Raw genomic sequence first — 24,956 nt, 5'->3', positions numbered from 1 at the left:
GGCAGATTTCCTTCCCTAAAGGATATCGGTGAACCAGATCCGACAATCGACAATGGTCATCAGTCGATTCTTAATTCCAGATATTTTTTAATTGAATTCAAATTCCACCAGCTGCCGTGGCGGGATTCGAACCCGGGTCCCCAGAACATTAGTTGAGTTTCTGGATTAATAGTTTAGCAATAATACCACTAGGCCATTGCCTCCCATTCAGTCAAAAGAATAGTGCTGCTTCTTGGCTGCTGAACTCCACTTGTACTTTGCAGCGTTAGTGAGTCTGAGGGAAAGAGAAACGCCAGTTGGATTTTGTTGGATCTTGTGATGTGACAAAGCCAGCACTTGCTGTCCCTCCCTGCTTGCCTTGAGGAGGTGTTGATGAGTCATTGCCTTGTAGCACTGCAGTCCACATTCTTGTTGGTACACCCACTGTGCTTTTTACTGCAGTCCCCTCATACGCCTGACCATATGATATCAAGGGTAGGACTCTTAGCAGTGTAGAGGATCAGAAGGACCTTGCAGTCCGGCTCCACAGGACTCTTAAATTGGCCTCGCAGGTGGAGGATGTGGTCAAGAAGGCGTATGGTGTACTGGCCTTCATTAATCGAAGGATTGAGTTTAGGAGTCGGGAGGTAATGCTGCAACTTTATAAGACCCTTGTCAGACCCCACTTGGAGTACTGTGCGCAGTTCTGGTCGCCTCACTAGAGGAAGGATGTGGAAGCTATTGAGAGGGTGCAGAGGAGATTTACAAGGATGTTGCCTGGATTGGGAGGCATGCCTTATGAAAACAGGTTGAGGGAGCTGGGACTCTTCTCCCTGGAGAGACGAAGGATGAGAGGTGACCTGATAGAGGTTTATAAAATGTTGAGAGGAATAGATAGGGTGGATTCTCAGAGGCTATTTCCCAGGGCTGAAATGGTCGCTACGAGAGGACACAGGTTTAAGGTGCTGGGGAGCAAGTACAGAGGAGATGTTAGGGGAAAGTTTTTCACTCAGAGGGCGGTGAGTGAGTGGAATCGGCTGCCATTGGTGGTGGTGGAGGCGAACTTGCTGGGGTCTTTTAAGAGACTTCTGGATGAATGCATGGGATTTAATGGGATTGAGGATTATAGATAGGCGTGGTAGGTATGGATATGATCGGCACAACTTGTGGGCTGAGGGGCCTGTTTGTGCTGTAATGTTCTATGTTCCAGAGAGACTCTTTCTCCATTAGGGTACAATGCTGGCACAGAGTTGGTATGTGAGTGCATGGTGATACAGACTGGCAGAGCACCAATGCACACGTGCTCCAAATGGACACCGGCTGCTCAGCAGGCCCACTTTCCACCCCCCTAGGAAATGGAGCAGAATCCAAAATGGGCTGGCAAATCCCTGGCGACCATCTTGTGTGATCCCACCCAAGGTGAATTTATAACCCAGGGTTACTTTTCCTTGTAACTCGATTTGTTTTACTAAATTGGGTCATAAATACGTTGTGCGGTGTCATAAGTCTTTGGCAGCAGAAATCCCTTCACCAAAATCCCTTTATTTGCAATTCCGACAGCAGTACACAGAGTGCTACTGGTCAACAGTCTACCCTCAGGGGTGCCAGAGGAACTGACACACCTTGTTAAATGCAAGGAAAAGACTCCCTGATTGGCCCTTCAATTGACTCCTTAATCAGGGAGTTCATGTTCCAATAGGCCGACCTCAGTGGCTTGATTGAAGTCACTGGGTGGCAGAAGAAGAAACATTGGTTTTCAGAAGGAACTAGACAGGGGTTGAAGATTTGCCGAGGGAACAGCGGGCAGAGTGGCCAAAGGCAGTCTTCTCTCTGAAACCATTGACCCTTCCTCTACTAACGTCAGTGAATGTCTGACTTGTTTAATGGTCCCCTTTGACGTTATGGAGTTATGTGGAGATGGCAGCCTGCGATGCGACGTAAAATTAACACAAAAATCACTTCCTTGCATGTTTTGCTTTTCAGATGAAATCCAGAGTTTGTTGGCATCAATCAAAGAGCCTGTCGCTGCGTCTGGCCAAAGGAGGGAGAGCAAAGATGGGCACAACTCAACTTCCCAAGGAGTTTCTGACGGGAATGAGTGCGTTCCGGTTGAAGTGGACCTTTACACGGATCAACCATCCAGCCTGTGTCTTGGAGCTGGGAATGATGTCATGGAGGAAGACCCGGTCTCTAACATTGACACCAAGAAGCAGCAAGAAGAAGAGGGAGGCAATGGTGAAGGTGATGCGGAGGATTTGGAGATGGTGGCTGTAGCTGACACGGACATGAATGATGCCCAGCTGTGCCTTGCTGTCCAGTACTCCATGGAGCAGCAGACAAGAGAGGATGAAGAGTTAAAGAAAGCCCTCGAACTTTCAAAAGCAATGGCAATAAGTCAGCAGGAGAAGAATCTGGAACTTGCCATTCAGATGTCCAACGCTGAGACCTCTGAGGCTAGCCTTGAGGAAGTTATCCAAATGTCCATGGCTGAGGCTGCACAGAGCTCAAGTTCTGCTCAGTTAACAGTGTGCGGTGGTTCTGATATGGACATCACCCAATTAGTAAGTGAATTGGAGAGAACCATCCGGTCACACCTGCGTCAGGATGTAATGAAACACAAATGCTTCCAAAACCTGAGCAAAGATTACAAGAGCTACCTGGAATACCTTCAGCAGAAGCACGCCGTCCACATCACTGTGGAGGGGATGGAGGTAAAGATTCAAGGCTTTGCAGATTACACCTTCCACGTGAAGGAAAGAATCACCCAACTCATGCACTGGGCTGTCCAGGAGGATGTGTTGAAGATGGAAGAAGATGCAATCGTCAAGTCAGTCCAGTGGGTGAGGCATCGTCAGGACGGGGTCACCGTTCCTTACACATCGAAGGTGTGTGCTTGCATCGAGAAAGCGTTTCAGCAGAAGGAAAAGAGAATCGATGTGATATTCGACAACAAGCCTTACACCATTGACTTTGAGCGAATGGAGGAATACAGCTTGGGAGCCGCAGAGTCTTTGCCCATTGAGAGGAAGTCTCTGGAAAGCCCAGTTGGTAATTATGTCCCCAACAATTCTGTATGGGTGTAGAATATAGAAACAAATAGAATGTAAATCACAGTTCAGCCAATTAGCCTGTTTGTGGTCCTCTGTCCTGTTCATACCTGAAGGAAGAACTTGTTCACCTCGGTCTCTGAGGAGAATTGAGCAAGGCGTGGAATATTTATCCACTCTCTTCAAACCCAGTAGCAATGATAGAAGGTATTTGAGGAGTGTGGTGGGGTTGAGGCCTTTGCCTGTCTCTCAGGCAGTTCTTCATGTTCACCTGTGCTGTTGGGAACGTCATGGAATGGGTAACCGGAAGGAGTCAGATATAACTCTTGGGGTGAAGCCCAGATCAAAGGACATGGGGGAGGAAAGCGGGATCGGGCTATTGAGTTGGATGATCGGCCATGATCATATCTGATGGCAGAGCAGGCTCGAAGGGCCGAATGGCCGCCTCCTGCTCCTATTTTCTGTGTTTCTATGAGTACTTTATGACATGATGGGCGAGATTTTCTGGTCCCACCAAAAGTGACGCCCCCCCCCCCCCCCTTGACAGTTTCCCCAGCAGTGGGACAACATACAACACTAAACATCACACACGTCAGCAGGACTGGAAGATCCCACCAATAGCGAGCTGCCTCCATGTGCCAGAATACATGCTGCGGGGGGGCCAGAAAATCCCACCCGATATAGAGTACAACACGTTCTGCACCCAGAAAGGCAGAATATACCAGCCCTCCCCAGGGCACTGGGAGTTAGAGTGACCAAAAGGTGCAGCAAGGAGGGGGAGGAGGTAGCATACTGACATTGTCACAGGACAGGCAATCTGGAGACCCAGGATAATGTTCTGGCGGCCTGTGCTCAAATCCCACCATGGCAGATAGTGCAGTTGGGAATCAATTTTGTGGGCAGCACGGTGGCACAGTGGGTTAGCACTGCTGCCTCACAGCGCCAGGGACCCGGGTTCAATTCCAGCCTTGGGTCACTGTTTGGAGTTTGCACATTCTCCCCGTGTCTGCGTGGGCTTCCTCCGGGTGCCCTGGTTTCCTCCCACAGTTCAAACATTGGCAAGTTAGGGTGCATTGGCAATGCTAAATTGCCCTTTAGTGTCCCGGGATGCGTAGGTTAGAGGGATTGGCAGGGTAGGTATGTGGGGTCGCAGGGATAGGGCGTGGATGAAATTGTTGTCGGTGGAGGTTTGATGGGCCTTCTGCACTGTGGGGATTATTGCCCTGGGGTACCTGGCCTGCAGTGATAAACACAACCACACCATCCATCCACATTCGAAACCTGAAGCCACATTCCTGCTACAAACCTGCCCGCTGCCACTAGATGGAGCCTTTGATCCAATCTAAACAGAAAGGTTTGCGTTTAACTCAATAACTTTTCCAAACTTCTGAACATCCCAGAATACTTCACAGCCACTGACACATACAGTCGCTATTGTAATGTAGGAATCATAGCAACTGATCCGTGACCATAAGATGTAAGGACAGAAGGAGGCCATTCAGCCCATCACCTCTGCTCCGCCATTCAATGAGATTGTGACTGATTCAATCTGAAATAATCCTCAACTCCACTTTCCCGCCTTATCCCCATAAATAACCTTTGATTCCCTTACTGACGAAAAATCTATCTCCGCTTTGAACATATTTAATGCCCCAGCCTCTACAGCCCTCTCTGGTAAAGAATTCCACAGATCCACTCTCCTCTGAGAGAAGAAATTCTTCCCCATCTCTAACAGGCAACCCCTTACTCTGAGATTCTGCCCTCTGGTCCTAGACTCTCTGACAAGTTCTCAGCATTGACCCTGTTAAGCCCACTGAGAATCCAATATGTCTCAATAAGGTCACCTCTCATTCTGCTAAACTCCAATGAATACAGGTCCAACCTACTCAACCTTTCCTCATAAGAAAATCCCTCCATACCCGGGATCAATCCAGTGAACCTTCTCTGGATTGTCTCCAATGCCAATATATCTTTCCACAGATAAGGGGACAAAAACTGTTCACAATATTCCAGGTGTGGTCTAACTAGCACCTTGTCTCATTTTAACAAGACTTTCCTATTTTTATACTCCATTCCCTTTGAAATAAAGGCCAACATTTCATTTGCCTTCCCTATTACCTGCTGAATTTGCATGCTAGCTTTTGTGATTTATGTACAAGGATCCCTAAAACCTGCTGTGCTGCAGCTTTCTGCAGTCTTTCTCCATTTAAATAATATTCAGCTCCTGTATTCCTGCGTCAGAAATATGTAACTTTACATTTCTGTACATTATATTCCATTTGACAAGTTTTTGCCCACTCACCGAACCTGTCTCTATCCCTCTGTGTCATCCTCATCACCTCTCTTTTCACCTATTTTTGTCATTCAGATATCTGGCGATAATACATTCATTTCTCTTGTCATTAATATAAATTGTAAGTGATAGTGTCCCCAGCACTGATCCCACTAGTAAGAATTCTGACAACACCAGGTTTAAGTCCAACCAATTTATTTGATAGTAAACTCACAAGCTTTCAGGGTTTACTCCTTCGTCGTGAAGGGGCAAATCCTGAAAGCTTGTGAGTTTACTATCAAATAAATTGGTTGGACTTAAACCTGGTGTTGTCAGAATTCTTACTGTGTTTACCCCAGTCGAACGCCGGCATCTCCACATCAGTACTCCACTAGTTACAGGTTTCTATCCTGAAAATGCCCCCCTTATCCCAACTCCCTGTCTTCTATCAGTCGATCCTCTATCCATACTAATATACTACCCCCAACTGCATGGACACTTATTAAGTAGCTTTTTATGCAGTACTTTATTGAACGTGTTTTGGAAATCAGAATATGGAACCTCCAAGGGAACAAGAAGTAGGAGCAGGAATAAACTACTTGGCCCATCGAACCTACTAGACCGTTCAACATAACCATTGGGCTTCAACTTCTCTCTAGACCAAACATCTATCAATCCCAGTTTTAAGTATCTTTAACGATGGAGCATCCACAGCCCTCTGGGGTGAAGAATTCCAAAGATTTGCTATCCGTTGAGTGAAGTTACTTCTCCTTTCAGCCCCTGTGAGATTGTGTCAGATTCCCTGACCAGCGGAAACAAATCTGCGTGTCCACCCCATCGAACGCCATGGAGCTCCCACAAACAGAAACATAACATGGGCTGTTTTAGTGAAATTGATCAGGGGAAATTAACCGTTGCCACCAGGGTTAGCTCTTGAAATTGTGCCGTGGGGTATTTTATGACCAGATGAGAAATCAGACTGTTTCACATGAAAGACGGCAGCTCTGACACTGCAGCACTCCCTCCGTGTACTCAGAATCTCAGGAACAGGACTCTCGGTGTCTGATTCTGAGGGTTGAGTGCAATAGCAAGTCCGTGCCTGACATTTAATGCAGCTGCACATTATCGCGGCTGTAGGAGAGAGCCTGAACAGACTCGAGCAGCCTTGCAAGTGGGAGGTGTACCTATAACATCACCCTTTATAAAGAAAGAATGAGACAAAGCAGCTTTGGATTTTCATTGCTCTAATCAAGTCAGAGTGGAGGCGGAGGGATTTAAAAATGGCAACGAGGATCCAATTCCAGGAACTCCAGTTTTCCACTAAAGGTGGTGGTCGTGAGCCCACAGCCAGTGCGCCCCACCTGGTCAGTACGACTGAGGGGGTAGGAATTCCCTTCCCCATCCCATCACAATTTTCATGGAGTCGGGTCAAATTCTTTGTGACCCGTGGGTCGAAGATCTCAGAAGAGTTATGAACCTAGTCTGGATTCAGGAACTGGCTAAAAGGTCAGAGTGCAGCCCCCCTGCACTCCTGCTGCCATGTGCCCTCATACCCTCCATACCAGCTCATGATGCTTTTTCACACAGTAAACCGTGGTGACTGGAACATGTATGAGATAGCTTAAATGAAGCAGAGAATAAAGAAAATTACAGCACAGGAACAGGCCCTTCAGCCCTCCAAGCCTGCACCAACCATGCTGCCCGACTGAACTAAAACCCCCTACCCTTCCGGGGACCACATCCCTCTATTCCCATCCTATTCATGTACTTGCCCAGACACCCCTTAAAAGTCACTATCATATCTGCATCCACTACGTCCCCTGGCAGCGAGTTCCAGGCACCCACCACCCTCTGTGTAAAAGAAAAAGCACCAATTCGTGAATGTTCCATAAGAAACGCTGTTGCCCCATCTCTATCAAATATCAATCAACCAGACCTTTAAAGTATCAGAAACAGAAACTGTAAGAACTTGACATCTCTTTATCTTGCAAACCTCCCACTTGGCACCTCCCAATATCCCACCGAGTCATTATGGCACAGTACAAGACCAGTTTGCCCTTCAATTTCATGCCAGAGGAGGCTTTAACTATTCATACAATCTCTACAGTGCAGAAACAGGCCATTTGGCCCATCAACTGTGCACCGACTGACAGGGCATCTTATCCAGGCCCTCTTCCCCACTCCATTCCTGTAATTCCACACATTACCATGGCCAAGCCACCTAACATTTTTGGAGTGTGGGAGAAAACTGGAACACCCGGAGGAATATATTTAATATATATTTTAATACATATCCAAAATGTATATTTTGGATTTATTTAAGACACGGGTAGATAGGTTTCTGATAGACAAGGGAATTAAGGGTTATGGGGAGAAAGCGGGAAAGTGGAACTGATCCACTTCAGATCAGCCATGATCTTATTGAATGGCGGGGCAGGCTCGAAGGGCTAGATGGCCTACTCCTGCTCCTATTTCTTATGTTCTTATGAAACCCACACGGACACGGGGAGACTCTGAACAGACAGTTACTCAAGGCTGGATTTGAACCCGGGTTCCTGGCACTGTGAGACAACAGTTCTGACCATTGTGCCGTACCGTGGTTATATTGTGGTCAGAGTGTTTGCAAATTCGAACAGACAGTGACCCAACTGAGAATTGAACCCATGTCCCTGGCGCTGTGAGGCAGCAGTGCTGACCCCTGTGCTACTGTGGTCAGAGTGTTTGCAGATTCGACCTTTACTTCCCTCAGTGACCTCGGATGCATTCCATTTATTCCCGGGTGGCTTTTCCACAGTGAGCACTGCCCGCCTTTTAAGTGCCTCCTCCTCTTTAACTGTTATTCCATTGAAATGTCCCCGCTGACTCCTCCTTCCCTTCACATTGGCAACATCCTTTTCTCTGTGACAATAGATGCAAAGTGCGATTTTGGACTCTGCCTTCCCACATTTTGTAATACTTACTTGGTGGGATGTGGGGTTGCTGGCTGGGCCAGGGTTACTGCCCATCTTAACTCTTCCTCCATCCTCTGCCTCCCAGAGAGAATCATTTTTGTCCCTAATCAGCCCCAACCTTCCTTTGACTCCTTCTTCCTATTTACATGTTGATAAAAGACTCTGGGTTTATCTTCATGCTGCCCTCTGCGCTTTTCTCGCACCCTATATATTTGATGTAAGAATTGGGTTATGAATAGGCCATTCAGACCCTTGAACCTGTTTCACAAACCAAACTGGAGAATGTGGAGGATTTTCAATCATTTTATTCCCATATTTTACATTCCCTTGTTCCTGAATTCAGCTTGATTCTCTTTACAGAATCATAGAGTGCCTACAGTGCAGAAGGAGGCCATTCATCCCATTGAGCCTATACTGACCACAATTCCACCCAGGCCCTACCCCTGTAACCCCACATATTTACCCTGTGAATCCCCTGACACTAGCTCAATGTAGCATGGCCAATTGAACCTAACCTGCACATCTTTCAGACTGCGGGAGGAAACCCACGCAGACACGGGGACAACATGCAACTCCACACAGCGACGGGAGCCGGGAATCGAACCCGGGTCCCTGGCGCTGTGAGGCAGCAATGCTAACCACTGTGCCACCATTCTGCCCTCTTAGCCCAGTGAAGTAGTTTACAAGTGTAGCCATGGCAGGAACATGGTAGCAAATTTAGACAGGGCTGGATTTTCCACCCTTTCCTGGATCATCTCCCAGCCCCACTGAATGTGCCTCCCACCACCCCCTCCCCCAGCCCTACCCCACCCTGTGGTGAGATCCTCAGAGGTGGGATGGGTGAGACATTCATCATACTGTAGTCATCGGCTAGACCGGAAGAACCTGTTGACAGCCAGGGGCAACGATGGCGGGTGGGTGGGTTTGAGGGGGGTGGGTAAAAATCCTGCTCATGGCGTTCCTCAAACAGCCAATGAGATAATTAACTTGCAGGATAAATATTGACCAGGTCTGGTGTACGTCCCAATAGGATCACTATATAATCATTCTGACATTGCGTGTTGTATCAAAACTTCTGACAATAGTAAAATAAGGCGCGAGGTTAATACCGGACTTGTAGTTAACAGTGGAGAAGACTCTGAAGCATCTTTGGGAGAGGCATGGTGTGGTATTTTGTAGTTAACAGTGGAGAAGACTCTGAAGCATCTTTGGGAGAGGCACAGTGTGGTATTTTTCGACACAATCAGACTCTTTTCCATGTCTTTTCCCCAGATATCGATGCTTCGTCTTTAGCCTCCGGGAGAATCGAGCTGGTCCGGCTCAGTGAATCCAGTGACGAATATTTGAAGATGATCCGACATTTCTACGACACCCTGAAAGACATGCACAACAAAATCCACATCATCAAGGTTAGAGCCGAGCCTGTTTTGTTTTGGTCTTGCTCGCTGCCAAAAATGAGTATCTCAGGGAGGGGGGGATGCCACAAAGGGCTCACTCGATCATGCACCCTGACTCTGCACTTTGAGGTTACTGGGTTTTATCTACAGGGTGAAAGTTCACACTGATGGCCATTCTGAAATCCTACACTGCAGAGTGAGGGAGTACAGTCACAAAGCAAACTCACTGTAAAGGTATCTCCGAGAAGCTTCACTGCCTCTGGAGAGTGTATTTTTCAGTGTGACGAGTGTACACTTTGCTTTCTGAATGTGGACGTGGTTGATGGAAGTGCATGAAAATGTAACATTCTTGTAAATAATAACCTGAACATAAGGCCGGAAAATATTACCTTTAGTTTTAAGGACTGGACTAATAATCTCCCTATCCATTAACCTTGACTCACCTGAATATTGTGTTGGTTTTTTTGCCCCCTGTGTGATTCATGGTGAGACATCAGCTACGTACAACACCTAGCACCAGCTCAAATCCTTTACTCAGGAAAGTGTGCAGGAAACAATATTGTGTAGGGGAACTGTTCTGGGTGTACAGCACCCACAAGGACACAATCATCTGTCTGATTAATTCAGCTGTATTTTTGGGAGGGACGTGCAGACATTCTTTGAGATTGGTGATCTGAGAGCTGTAATAGGATTGGGGTGTTATGTTAACAGATCCCGGGTCTCTATTCTACAAACTCCTTTAAATAATCATTACAATTGGTTATAAGCTTTGGTTGCCTCGCTACAGGAAAGATGTTATTGAACTGGAGAGAGTGGAGAAGAGATTTACAAGGATGTTGCCAGGCGCTGAGTTACAGGGAGAGATTGGACAGGCTGAGACTTTTTTCTTTGCAGCGTAGGAGACTGAGGGGTGATCTTATAGAGGTCTATAAGATCATGAGAGGCATGGATAGGGTGAATGCACTCAGTCTTTTTCCCATGGTTGGGGAATTGAGAGCTAGAAGCCATAGGTTTAAGAGGGGAAAGAATTAACGGGAACCTGAGGAGCAACTTTTTTACACAGAGGGCGGTACGTGTGTGGAATGAGCTGCTGGAGGAAGTGATTGAGGCAGGGATATTGACAACATTTAAAAAGGTATTTAGACAGATACATGGATAGGTTTAGAGGGACATGGGCCAAATGCAGGCAAATGGGGTTTTCTTAGATGGATATTTTGGTCAGCAGGGACCAGTTTCATAGATTCTATGAAGAGTTCATTAGCAAGGAAGTGTGACAGTTTGTAAATTTCAGGCTGCTTTCAGTGATTGGTTTTCTCTGCTCTAAGATTATTTTTCCATTTGTAAACGGGTGGGTGCCTGATCTGTGACGGATATTTATACAATTAGATCTTCATGGCTCAGTGATTGACAAATCTGACATTTGACAACCAAAGAGATGGTATGCTTCATAAAGTGAAATATTACAGCGGCTCCTGGTTAATGGATTAACTCCGATTACATTGCTGCAGGAAAATGAGAGATGCTGTCGAAGTTTTTCATCTGGTACTCATCAGGACAGAGAGCAGATACCAAATTTCAAAGGGAGCAACATGTTTTCTGCAAGAGATAAGAATGCTGATTGGTTGGCACAACTACTCTGGTCAAGGCATTGCCATGGAGAATACCGTGACCAATCAGAGTTACTTGCCAAACCAATCAGGTCTCTCATGTAGTATGAATTAGTGTTCACTTTGAAATTTAGCATTTTGTATCTGTCCTGAGGCACAACGTGCCTTGTTTGTCAGCAGTACTCCTGCTCTGTGCCACTAAACAACAGGTTTGGAGTACTGTGTACAGTTTTGGTCTCGTTACGTGAGAAAGGATATACTGGCACTGGAGGGGGTGCAGAGGAGATTCACTGGGTTGTGTCCAGAATTGAGAGGGTTGGCTTATGAGGAGAGACTGAGTAGACTGGGGTTATACTCATTGGAATTCAGAAGAATGAGGGGAGATCTTATAGAAACATATCAGATTATGAAGGGAATAGATAAGATAGAAGCAGGGAAGTTGTTTCCACTGGCGGGTGAAACTAGAACCAGAGGCATAGCCTCAAAATAAGGGGAAGCAGATTTAGGACTGAGCTGAGGAGGAACTTCTTCACACAAAGGGTTGTGAATCTGTGGAATTCCCTGCCCAGTGAAGCAGTTGAGGCTACCTCATTGAATGTTTTTAAGGCAAGGATAGATACATTTTTGAACAGTAAAGGAATTAAGGGTTATGGTGAGCGGGTGGGTAAGTAGAGCTGAGTCCATGAGAAGATCAGCCATGATCTTATTGAATGGCGGAGCAGGCTCGAGGGACCAGATGACCAACTCCTGCTCCAAGTTCTTGTGTTCTTACGTTAAGTTGTGTTGTTAACTGAACGTCACTTGTGCGATCGAATATTGCCAGTCAAGTATTTTCTTGTGAGCCGCAGCTTTCTGTAATTGAGGTTAACTGGAGTTTGTCCCTGACTGTCCCTCAGGTGGAGAAGGTGAACAATCCGCTGTTATACCAGCAGTACATGCTGAAGAAAGCCAGCATGATAGCCACACAGAGCAATGTCGAGCGAGTCCTGTACCATGGGACAACCGAGGCCAGCACCAAGGAGATTTATGTGCATGGTTTCAATCGGAGTTTCTGTGGGAAGAATGGTAAGATCCAAGGCAGCTAGACCAATGGGCTAGTTACCACCAGAGGAGGAAGCTCCAGGGTGAACAAGCTGAGTGAACAAGGATCACTCCTCAGTTTACTCCCTGTTTTGTAATCTTTCTGATAGATATTAAAGAGTGTGTGTGAACAGAGCGTATTGTCACGCCTTCCCTAGCAGCACTGTGGGTGTACCTACACCTCAGAGACTGCAATGACTGAAGAAGGAGGCTCATCACCAACTTCTCTAGGGTAATTGTGTATTTATTTAAATGGGTGGCTTCTGTAACATTTTAGCATGAGCCCACACGTGCGATAATGGACAGGGACCACAGAATACGCAGTGCTGTCAGCTTGCTGCACAGAGGTTGCAGCGAACCGGGCAATGTCTCACCTGGACAGCCTGAAATGGAACTTCAATGTGAGGACATTGCAGCTGTTGCCATTTTTAAACATTATTTTGTGGGATGTGAGCGCCGCTGGCTAGGCCGCTATTTATTGCCTATCCCAAACTGCCCTTGATCCAGGGAAGTGAGTGGAGCCCCAGAACACTGCAGTCCGTGCGGTGTAGGCACACCCACAGTGCTGTTAGGGAGGGAGATCTGACGTTACCATCGGAATTCAATAACAGAGTGAAATATTGGCCCAAATCATTCTGACACTGTATTGGAGACCCAATATCTGTGTTCTTGTGTTAACCCTTCACTGTCCTTCCCCGGGTTAGCTGGTGTTGTTAACCCTTCACTGTCCTTCCCCGGGTTAGCTGATGTTGTTAACCCTTCACTGTCCTTCCCTGGGTTAGCTGGTGTTATTAACCCTTCACTGTCCATCCCCGGGTTAGCTGGTGTTGTTAACCCTTCGCTGTCCATCCCCAGGTTAGCTGACGTTGTTAAGCATTCGCTGTCCTTCCCCGGGTTAGCTGGTGTTATTAACCCTTCACTGTCCATCCCCGGGTTAGCTGGTATTGTTAACCCTTCACTGTCCTTCCCTGGGTTAGCTGGTGTTGTTAACCCTTCACTGTCCTTCCCCGGGTTAGCTGGTGTTATTAACCCTTCACTGTCCATCCCCGGGTTAGCTGGTATTGTTAACCCTTCACTGTCCTTCCCTGGGTTAGCTGGTGTTGTTAACCCTTCACTGTCCTTCCCTGGGTTAGCTGGTGTTATTAACCCTTCGCTGTCCATCCCCAGGTTAGCTGGTGTTGTTAACCCTTCGCTGTCCATCCCCAGGTTAGCTGGTGTTATTAACCCTTCGCTGTCCATCCCCAGGTTAGCTGACATTGTTAAGCATTCGCTGTCCATCCCCAGGTTAGCTGACATTGTTAAGCATTCGCTGTCCATCCCCGGGTTAGCTGGTGTTGTTAACCCTTCGCTGTCCATCCCCGGGTTAGCTGGTGTTAACCCTTCGCTGTCCATCCCCGGGTTAGCTGGTGTTAACCCTTCGCTGTCCATCCCCGGGTTAGCTGGTGTTAACCCTTCGCTGTCCATCCCCGGGTTAGCTGGTGTTATTAACCCTTCGCTGTCCATCCCCAGGTTAGCTGGTGTTGTTAACCCTTCGCTGTCCACCCCTGTGTTAGCTGACGTTGTTAACCCTTCACTATCCTTCCCTGGGTCATATAATATGGTTAACCCTTTGCTGCCCATCCCCAGACTTTCTAATGTTGTTAACCCTTCCATGTTGTCTATCTTTCCACCAAATCCGCTGTCCCCACCCCTCTCTCCTCCCCTGTCTTTGCAAATTCCTGCCCCATATCCCTTGCCTCTCAAGTCCATCACCATCTTTCCTGGAACCTCCCGTTTGAACCCCTCCAGTTCAGTTTCTGCTGAATCATCTCTCCAAATCCCAAATTATATTCTCTGTGACTGAGACAAAGGTCATAAATATCCTTGTCCTTTTGCCGGCCTTTGGATCCAGTTCCAGACCCAGCACATCTCCACTCGGCCCAGCCCTTACCATGGTTTCCTGCTCTGGCACCGTTACCTCTGGTGTTCCTGAAGGATGGTACCGTTCACCTCCCGTGTTTCACTGTGACAATGTCCGAGGAAATATCACTGTTAGGTTTGGCATATCACAGAATTAGGGTGCAGAAGGTTGTAACAAAAAAGAGGCCCTTTGGCCCGTCATGTCTGTACTGGTTCACCAACCGAGCATTATGACTTAGTGCCATTTCCCCTGCCTTTTCCTCTATCCCTACATGTTGTTTCTATTCCAATAACCATCCAACGCCCTCTTGAATGCCTCCATTGAACCTGCCTCCACCACACACCCTGACGGAACATTCCAGACCCCAACCACTCGTTGTGTGAAGAAGATTTTTCTCCCATCATGCTTGCTTCTTTTACAAATCACTTTGTGATCTCTCACTCTTGCTCCTTTTCCGAGCTGGAACAGTTTCTCCGTCCCTACTCTGTCCAGCCCCCCCTCATGATTTTGAACATTGCTACCAAATCTCCTCTTAGCCTTCTTCTCTCCGAGGAGAACAGTCCCAACCTCCCCAATCCATCCTCATCACTGATGTTTCTCAGCCCTGTAACCCTGGTTAGGTGCATTGACCCGAACGGGCGCCAGACTGTGGCGACTAGGGGAATTTCACAGTAACTTCATTGCATTGTTAATGTGAGCCTTCCTTATGACTAATAAATAAACTTTAACTTTTATTCTGCACTCTCTCCAACGTATTCACATCCTTTCTATAGTGTGGCGCCCAGAACCGTATGCAATATTCCAACCATGAGGAGTGATTCACTCCCTTCAGAGGTGCCATACGATTGCAGGCTGTTGGTCTAGCCAATTTTAGAACTATAGTCCAGGAGGATTTGGTGCGACTTTGGGTCGAGGTGGTGGGGTGGGGTGGGGTGGGGTGGGGTTATCTGGCTGGAGGGGTAATTAATGACTGAAACATTTGAAATCCTTCTCTTTCAGCCACTGTCTACGGCCAAGGTGTTTACTTTGCAGTGAACGCTATCGTGTCGACGCAGGACCAATATTCCCCACCCAACGCCCAGGGGCATAAGTTTGTGTTTGTGGCGAATGTCCTGACGGGATCCTACACAAACGGAAAGTCGGACATGAAGACTCCTCCACTGAAGGAGAGCAGCGAAATGCCTCTCCGATACGACTCGCTCGTCGATAACGCCGAGAACCCGAAAATATTTGTCATCTTCAATGACACCCAGGCTTACCCTCAGTACCTCATCACATGCTGCCAGAAATCCTAGCTTCTCACAGCCAGCCCTGTGTGACAGCACTCTAAGCTCCAGTCACATCTGGATTACCCTGCTGCTTTCCCAGACTGCTCCTTGGACCCAGCCCTTCTCCCTCTGAGCGGCAAACCCTGTCCATAGGGCGTTTGGGTCAATGCACCAAGCCTTAGCTTGACCAATTAGACAATAGATAGGCTTGTGTTTGTAGCAAGCCCGTTCTCTTAATTCATGATGCTGCAATCACATACAGCGATCTCTCGGGATTAAAGGGGTCCTCACCCTTTAGAAATGTAAATTAAAAATTCATTCTGTTGGCTGAGTAAGCTGCCTCACTCTCGTCTTTCCAGTTAAGTTGGGAGTTTTTGTGGTGTATATTTTTTTTCTTGTGGTTAACACTGCTGCCTCAAAGCTCTACAGGTTCGATTCCCGGCTCGGGTCGCTGTCTGTGTGGAGTTTGCACGTCCCCCCCCGTGTCTGCGTGGGTTTCCTCCGGGTGCTCCGGTTTCCTCCCGCAGTCCAAAGATGCGCGGGTTGGGTGGATTGGCCATGGGAAATGTGTGGGGTTAGGGGGTTGGGGCAGAGGGGAGGGCCTGGGTGGGATGCTCTTTCAGAGAGTTGGTGCAGACTATTCCAATAAGCATCCAACACCCTCCTGAATGCCCCGATTGAACCTGCCTCCACCCTCGCTTCAGGGGCGAGAGGCACAAGGGCCGTAACTCCCAGCGAGTTACTCTGAGGTGACCCTTTGCATAGGAGAGATCAGGGCTGCCAAGTTGGTGGGGGTTGGGGGCAGGGTGTGGGGTGGAGGCGGGGGCGGGGGCGGTGATGGCACGAGTTTCCCGGGATCTGGAGCTGTGTGGACCAGAACACTTCCAGGGTGTGCCAGTGCTGAGTTAGTTAAGGATTGGTCAGTGCTGCCATTGACACCAGTGCCTTAGGGTTAGGGAGGTGGCAAATGGGTTGGGGTTGTCCTGTCCCTCTCTCCAGTCACCCCTTGTTGGAAGTAATCACTGCCAGAACAGTGTGAGGACAGGGGAGCCGGCTAGACCATAGCGGTGGAACGAGCTGCCATTACCACACTGGAGATCCTACAACACAGAAGGAGACCATTCGGCCCATTGTCGATACTTTAAATGAACTATCGTTGAGTTCCACTCCCTGTTTTCTCCCATCATTCAGTAAAGCCTTCCTTTTCCTGAATTTATGCCATTTTGGAAGTTATGATTGAATCTGTTTCCAATGACTTTTCAGGGACTGAATCCCAATCAGTGTCCCAGTGAAACAATGTCTCTGCATTATCTCTCTGTCCTTTCATCAATTATAACCTGTCAGATAATGTCTTCGCTCAGGGAGGAAGAGAATTGATTGTAAAATAAACAAATGTTTAAATAAACAAATTAATAAACTTGCTGAGTTCTGACTACCTCTTGACTCGGTCAAAGATTTGTTCTTGGAATGTTTGCTGCAGTGTTCCTAGTCCCACTGAACGATGTGTATTAACGTAGTGTTCTAGAGTAATCTTTCCAGTATCATTAATGTCATGTGTACCTTTGTGAGATCCCACCTCTGTTCTCTTCCTGCAAGCTTGAGCAACGCAAGTCTCGTCCTCCTCTTAACAGAACCCTCTTTTGAATATTCATTTGTGGGACATGGGTGTCGCTGATGGGCATTTAAGTTGCCCTTGAGAAGGTGGGGGTGAGCTGCCTTGAATCGCTGCAGTCCGTGTTCTGTGGGTTGACTCACAACGCTGTTAGGGAGGGAATTCCAGGATTTTGACGGAGCGACTGCGAAGGAACAGCGATATATTTCCAAATCAGGATGGCGAGTGACTTGGAGGGGAACTTGCAGATGGTGGTGTTCCCAGGTATCTGCTGCCCTTCTGACAGAAGTGGTCATGGGTTTGGAAGGTGCTTTCGAAGGATCTTTGGTGAATTGCTGCAGTGCATCTTGTAGACCTCTGACATTAGAGAATCCTGTCTCCCCCATCCCTCCCTTGCCCCATCTCTCCTGCCCGGTCCCCCTGCCCCAGACTCCCAGCCCCCTTTGTACTGGCACCAGGACTAAGTCTTGAAGAACGCACAGTGTTAATGTGCCACCCTGTGACATTTATAATGTGCACTAACTGAGACTAAGGGCAGGATTTTCCAGCCACACTTGCCCCAAAACCAGAAAATCCCACCAGGTCAATGGAGATGGTTCACCCCTCGCTCACTACGATTCCTGGCAGCAGATGGAGCAGGAAAACTCACCCCAATAATTCAGGATTCAGTTTGCTTCTTCATGTGCCAAGCAGCATGGTTTAATCTGGGCTTCTTTCCAGTTGTCTGCTGTGTGAGTTTGACACCATTGCTGCACTCTGGTACATCACCCACCTTTTACAGTTCAAATCCGCAGCAACTTACACAGTGAATGTTTCCTGGACCAGTTTGCCTACTTGTATGTTTTGCATCCTTTACTGCCACTCGAAGCAAAACTGTTCATGGAATTTCCCCAGGAACGTAGCCCAGATTGGATGTCGGTCTCTGAGCTTGTTCAGACAATGCTAAAACAAACTCTAAAACTGTCACAGTCAAAATACTTAAAAATCAATATGCCTCTTCCTGCTGGGGTGAAAAAGGAGACTATCCTCAGACTCCCACCCCTCTAAGAGAAGAAATTCCTCCTCGTCTCAGTATTGAACTGGTGTCCCTTTATTCTGAGATTCTGCCCTCTGATCCTAGACTGTGTCAGGATGGGAAACATCCTCTCAGCATTTACCCTGTCAAATCCCCTTAACAATTCGACGTGTTTCAACAAGATCACCTCTCATTCTTCTAAATTCCAATGAATGGAATCCCAATCTGTTTAACCTCTCCTTATAAAACAATCCCTCCATTCCGGGGATCATCCCCATGAACCTTCTCTGAACTGCCTCCAATGAAATACCTTTCCTTAAATAAGGGAACCAAAACTGCTCTCAGTTCTCCAGATGTGCTCTCACCAGTACCTTGTACAGCTGTAGCAAGAATTTTATACCCCAACTCCTTTCAAATAAAGAGGAACGTTCCATTGGCCATTCTCCCATTGCCATCAAGGCAGCAGGATAAAGCCTGGTGCAGTGAAGACCACAGGAGAGAGTGCAAAGAGCGGTAATGGGCAGACCTAAACTGTATGTCAGCACAGTCAGGCCACAATCTAGGAGCGATGGCTTCTCCTGTGATTTAGATGGATGAGTATTCTGTGAGGAGACCAGTTGTTTGGTTGGTGTTATCTCATGTTATACGACTTGCAGTTCCGATTGTGAAACTGCCATGTGAGGTCACTGTTGGAGGGTAAGGCACCAGTTTGGGGACTGCTCACTGAGAAACCTGACTCTACTCTCAGCTGCTGAGGTTGCTGCACAATGAAGAGTTCTCCAATTAGATCTGTCCAGGGGTTTGCCTTTCACATTTTGTGAGGTCAATCTCATTGGTTGCCTTTCAGAATGTCTTCATCTGTAAGTTTGGGACGTTCCATGGTGTGTGTTCCCATGCCTGACCAGCTCTAAAATACCTCCTGTACTGTGCAGGAATCCTCCATGTGACCCACCCAATGGAACTGATCTCCACTCATTATGCCCTTGATAGTAAGAGTGCAAACACTCCAGAATTATGGATCTTGTACCACTGCGTGCTCTATATTAAACATCGAGGATGGGATGTAACTATTTGCTTTATATAAAGCCAGGAGAATGTCTATGTCTCAGACCCATCGGGGAGTGATGTGGAGACCACTGCCTGGTAGACTTTGCTCTGTCTGCAGAGCCTGCCGAATTTTGAACCTGCGCCGGCCAGGATTACATACAAACTAAACAGTGGAAGGACCAAAACAACACAATCCCACAACCAATGGATCAGATCATAACTCTGCCATGAAGTAACTAATCGAAGGAAGAGGATCCACAATTAACCCACCCTGAATGATGGGGGGAGTGGTGGCCAGTCTTCACCCACTTTGATTCACTCCATGTAACAGAAACTGGGACTTGATGGTTTGAGTTATAAGGAGAGGCTGGACAAACTGGGACTTTTTTCTCTGGAACTCCAGAGAAAAAATGGCGATCTTATAGGGGTCAATGAAACAATGAGGGGCACAGATCAGCCAGATAGTCAATATCTTTTCCCAAAGGTAGGGGAGTATTAAACGAGAGGGCATAGGTTTAAGGTGAGAGGGGAGAGATATCAAAACAAATGTATAAAAATAAATGGCAGAACCCTTAGGAGTATTGATAAGCAGAGGGATCTGGGTGTACAGGTACACAGGTCACTGAAAGTGGCAATGTAGATGGAGAAGGTAGTCAAGAAGGCATACAGCGTGCTTGCCTTCATCAGCTGGGGCATTGAGTTTAAAAATTGGCAAGTTATGTTGCAGCTTTATAGAACCTTAGTTAGGCTGCATTTGGAATATAGTGTTCAATTTTAATCTCCACACTACCAGAAGGATGTGGAGGCTTTGGAGAGGGTACAGAAAAAATTTACCAGGATGTTACCCTGGTATGGAGGGCATTAGCTATGAGGAGAGATTGGAGAAACTTGGTTTGTTCTGATTGGAATGACAGAGGTTGAGGAGAGATTAGATAGAAGTCTACAAGTTTATGAGGAGCATGGACAGAGCAGATGATCAGAAGCTTTTTCCCAGGGTGGAAGAGTCAATTACTAGTGGGCACAGGTTTAAGGTGTGAGGGGCAAGGTTTAAAGGAAATGTATGAGGCAGGTTTTTTACACAGAGGGTGGTGGGTGCCTGGAACTGGCTGCCAGAGGAAGTAGTGGAAGTGGATATGATAATGACTTTTAAGGGGCATCTGGACAAATACATGAATAGAAGGATATGGTTCCCAGAAAGAAAGGGGGTTTTAGTTCAGTCGAGCAGCATGGTTGGTGTAGGCTTGAAGGGCCAGAGGACCTGTTCCTGTGCTGTAATTTTCTTTGTTCTTGGAAACTGGAGCACCCGGCGGAAACCCACGCAGACACGGGGAAGACATGCAGACTCCACACAGCCAGTCACCCAAGGCCGGAATCAGACCCGGGTCCTTGGCGCTGTGAGGCAGCAGTGCTAACCACTGTGCTACCCTTTTGTTAACCAGAAACGTAGAAAATAGGAGGAAAAGGAGGCCATTCAGCCCTTCAAACCTGACCTATCACCATTCATTCTGACCATGGCTGATCATTCAACTCAGTAACCTGATCCTACCTTCCCCCATATTCTTTGATTCCCTTCGCCCCAAGTGCTATATCTAAATAATTAGGCTAACGAGATGCAGTGCAAGCTTAGTACGGAGATCGATATTAAATTATCCTTCTCCAGCTCTGTCGTCATGTGATGTTACACACTGATGATTTAGACTATATATTTACATATTTATCATTAACCTTTTACGTTATACTAAAGTGGTGAAGGCGCTATGTAAATGCGAGTTCTCTATTTCTTCCACCCTCCTTATTTGCAGGGACACCACTCAGTGATCCATCGTTAAGTTTGCAGCCAATTTTCAGGGGGTGACTTTGTAAAATGAGTGATAATGATCTGTTTAAAAGGTATGATTCATTACTGGCATTGACACAGCAGGACCTTGGCTCTGTTTACCAGAATTAACCAACCTATCAAAACTCCAAATCCACAATAAGAGATTGTATAATGACAAAGGAGCCCCCATGAGATACAGCCAGTGGATACACTCACTGTAAGCAAGTCCCGGTGGTTTTCAGAATATAAATTGTGCATCATTGTTTAAGCAAGGCTAGGGGTTTATTTGCTTTAAAAACTCAAGTTAAAGTTTTGTTTATTAGTCACAAGTAAGGCTTACATTAACACTGCAATGAAGTTATTGTGAAATTCCCCTAGTTGCCACAGTTCGGCGCCTGTTTGGATCAATGCACCTAACCAGTCTTTCAGAATGTGGGAGGAAACCAGAGCACCTGGAGGAAATCCACACAGACATGGTGAGAATGTGTAAACCCCACACAGACAGTGACCCAATTGAACCCGGGTCCCTGGCGCTGTGGAACAGCAATGCTAACCACTGTGCTACCGTGCCACCCAACTTGATTTTTGTTTTGAAAAGTCTTCTAAAGTTCTAAATTTAAAGAGTTTAATGGCACAGGAGCTCAAAGCTGTGGTGTGCTCCTCCTGCTCTATGTGGGAGGCCAGGCACATTTTCAGTGCCCGGAGATATCATGTGGGAAAATGTACAGAAGAGCAGTGGGGGGGCAAAATGGGAAAGATACCAGCTCAGTGTGTTCTCTGTAAGGTGATAGGAAGGAGCAACAGCCCAGAGGAACCATGGATAACCAGAGATATTCAGGATACAATAAGAAGGAAAAGAAAAACTTTGAGCAGGTACAAAGGAAGCAAATCAGCAGAAGCATTGGTGGGTACAGAAAGTGCAGGGTGGAGCTTAAGAAAATAATAAGGAAAGCAAAGAGGGGATATGAGAAACCTCTGGTAAAAGAAAGGAAAATCTTAATCTATGAATATATCAATGGGAGGAGGATAATCAGAGAAAGAGTAGGGTCCATTATGGACCAAGAGGACAATCTGTGGATGGAGCCAGAGGACGTTGGTAGAGTGTTGAATGAATATTTCATATCCAACTTTTAACTCAAAAGAATGAGGATGATGGGATAGAACTCAGGGAGAGAGACTGTAAGGTTATTGACATAGGGAAGGACAAGGTATCAGAGATTGTGGCAGCCTTAAAAATAGATGTATCTTATGTTCTTATGTTCCCCAGGCCTGGATGAATTGTGTCCCAAGCTGTTGTGGGAGGTGAGGGAGGAGATTGCAGGATCATTCTGATCATGGCTGATCATCCAACTCAATAGCCTGTTCCACCTTCCCTTCTTTAATCCCTTCATCCCAAGAGCTACATCTAACTCTTTCTTGAAAGCATTCAATGTTTAGGCCTCAACTACTTTCTGTGGTAGTGAATTCCACAGGCCAATCACTCTCTGTGTGGTGAAATTTCTCCTTATCTCCATCCTAAACATCTATCCTGTATCCTTAGACTGTGATCCCTGATTCTGGACACACCCTGCATCAGGAACATCCTTCCTGCATCCACCCTGGAAGGTCATGTTACAATTTTATAAGTTTCTGAGATCCCCTCTCACTCTTCTAAACTGTAGTGAATATAATCCTAACCGACTTAGTCTCTCCTCATATGACAGACCTGCCATCCCAGGAATCAGCCTGGTAAACCTTTGCTGTGTTCCCTCTATAACAAGGACATCCTTCCTCAGACAAGGACAGCAAAAGTGTACACAATACTCCAGGTGTGGCCTCACCAACACTCTATACAATTCAGCAAAACATCTCTATCCCGATACTCAATTCTACTCGCCATGGAGGCCAACATACCATTTTCCTTCTTTACCGCCTGCTGTACCTGCACACTTACCTTCAGCAACAGGTGTACAAGGACACCCAGGTCTCACTGCACGTTCCTTGAAGGAACTGAATGTTTTATTTGACATGTATTTTCTTTTTTAATGTAATTTTTAATTTCCCAGCTCCTTTGACTAACTGCCTAACTTTGGGGAAAAGGAATCAAAGCCTGAATACTCACTGCTCTCACATTTTTCCTACATCCTCACAGTTTAATTGTTTTACCAGTTCAATCAGGTCCAGCCCCACTCCAGCTGCTCAGGTAAGTGATAGGCCCGAAGCCTGGGCCTCAAGTTATCCTCTCCCAATTCCTTCCCACTCCATTCCTGCTGCCGAGGCTCTCCTTAGGCATGTTCCTCAGATAAGAAATGAGAAAACTAGTCTCAGGCGGCGTGGTAGCACAGTGGGTTAGCACTGCTACTTCACAGCTGCAGGGACCTGGGTTCAATTCCCGGCTCGGGTCACTGTCTGTGTGGAGTTTGCACATTCTCCTCGTGTCTGCGTGGGTTTCCTCCGGGTGCTCCGGTTTTCTCCCACAGTCCAAAGATGTGCGGGTTCGGTTGATTGGCCATGCTTAAAAATTGCCCCTTAGAGGCAAGAGATGTGTAGGTTAGAGGGATTAGTGGGTAAATGTGTAGGGATATGGGGGTAGGGTTTGTGGTCGATGCAGACTCGATGGGCCGAATGGCCTCCTTCTGCACTGAAGGATTTCTATTCTATTTCTAGCAATGGTGACCAGAAAACAACCAGTTCACCAATGTTCCTTTAGGGAGGGAACTCTGCCATCCCGAGCTGGTCTGGCCTACTTGTGCCTCCACTCCCACAGTAATGTGGTTGACTCCTAACTGCCCTTCGAATTGGCCCAGCAATGGGTTAAACCAATTAGTTATGTCTTCACACCTTGTCAATGAATTGAATTGAAGTGCTGGTGTGGGGGTGGGAGAGGGAGAGGGTACAGCTATATTAAGACATTTGAAAAACAATCCACCCAGTAGCTTCCCTCACACCCTCCCAAGAAGGAATGTGATGCTGATTTTGGATTAAGAGACTTGAAGTAACCACCATTAAACCCTGACACAGGTCCAAAACCTTTCATTTTCAGTTGGGTCAGTTGTGGGATTAGCCAATGCATGGCTGACTCTGGCTGTCATACATTCTGTTCTTATTCCAGAGAAAAGCACATCTCTCTCTCTTCCACACTCTCTCATTATTCGATCTTTATTTGATTATATTTCTCATTCGCAGCAGGCCGATCATTCCCACACACCACTCATCGCTGAGTGCTGGGGCTTGCCAGCTGCTGGGCTGTCGCCGCTGCGGGAGAAACAGGGCCCTTTCCCCCTGAGCCTCGGCGTCCAGCCGCTATTCCGAGCAGCCAGCTGTCTCTCTAACATACACAGAGCAGCCCTCTGCGGCTGCCCTCAACACTATGTTTCTCCACAGCGCTTGTGAGTCCTGAAGGTGTTGAAAGCTATGGAGAGGGCACACAGCTCAAGGTCACCAGGAAATGGCCAGAAGCAAACAGAACAAAACACACTGTCACTGCCCAGTAATGCCGACACCAAAGCCACTCAGATATATCATCCCCATTTCAGAGCCCGCATTAAATAGACTTTAATCTAACCCCGTGCTGATATTTAAGTTGCTAATTTCATTCACCTAGGTAATTTTAGGTGATGATCATTGGCAAAGCCTGCACAGAGCTCCATTTATATATAATGAGTACAGAACATGCTAGACAAACTCAGCAGTTCAGCTAACTTCTGTGGAGGGAGAAACAGAGTTAACATTTTGAGTTTTGATTCTCCTGCAGTCACCTATTCTCCAGGAGCAAGAGCGCAGGAGGCCAGCATCCACACACTTACCCTCATTGGCCAGCGCACTGAGGTTAAAAATTGGCAAGTCATGTTGCAGCTTTATAGAACCTTAGTGAGGCCGCACTTGGAATATAGTGTTCAATTCTGGTCACCACATTACCAGAAGGATGTGGAGGCTTTGGAGAGGGTACAGAAAAGATTTACCAGGATGTTGCCTGGTATGGA

General features: G+C 46.9%; 1 protein-coding gene across 3 annotated transcripts in view; it reads left to right on the top strand.

Moving 5' to 3' along the window:
• The window catches only part of parp10 (poly(ADP-ribose) polymerase family member 10), a 65,091-nt gene extending 49,033 nt beyond the window's left edge, over nucleotides 1–16,058 (top strand). For all 3 annotated transcript variants that reach the window (XM_080213722.1, XM_080213712.1, XM_080213702.1), the window contains exons 8-11: nucleotides 1,963–3,027; nucleotides 9,522–9,658; nucleotides 12,150–12,318; nucleotides 15,233–16,058. In XM_080213722.1, the coding sequence (XP_080069848.1) occupies nucleotides 1,963–3,027; nucleotides 9,522–9,658; nucleotides 12,150–12,318; nucleotides 15,233–15,528 (1,667 nt within the window). In that variant the 3' untranslated portion in view covers nucleotides 15,529–16,058. The remainder of the gene's footprint in view (nucleotides 1–1,962; nucleotides 3,028–9,521; nucleotides 9,659–12,149; nucleotides 12,319–15,232) is intronic.
• The last annotated feature ends 8,898 nt before the right edge of the window (nucleotides 16,059–24,956 follow it).

The sequence above is a fragment of the Carcharhinus amblyrhynchos genome, chromosome 2 (genome assembly GCF_965287045.1).
Source record: "Carcharhinus amblyrhynchos chromosome 2, sCarAmb.v2.hapA, whole genome shotgun sequence".
Classification (NCBI taxonomy): domain Eukaryota; kingdom Metazoa; phylum Chordata; class Chondrichthyes; order Carcharhiniformes; family Carcharhinidae; genus Carcharhinus; species Carcharhinus amblyrhynchos.
The sequence above is the reverse complement of the archived record's forward strand: the minus strand, read 5'-3'. Positions and strand labels throughout refer to the sequence as shown.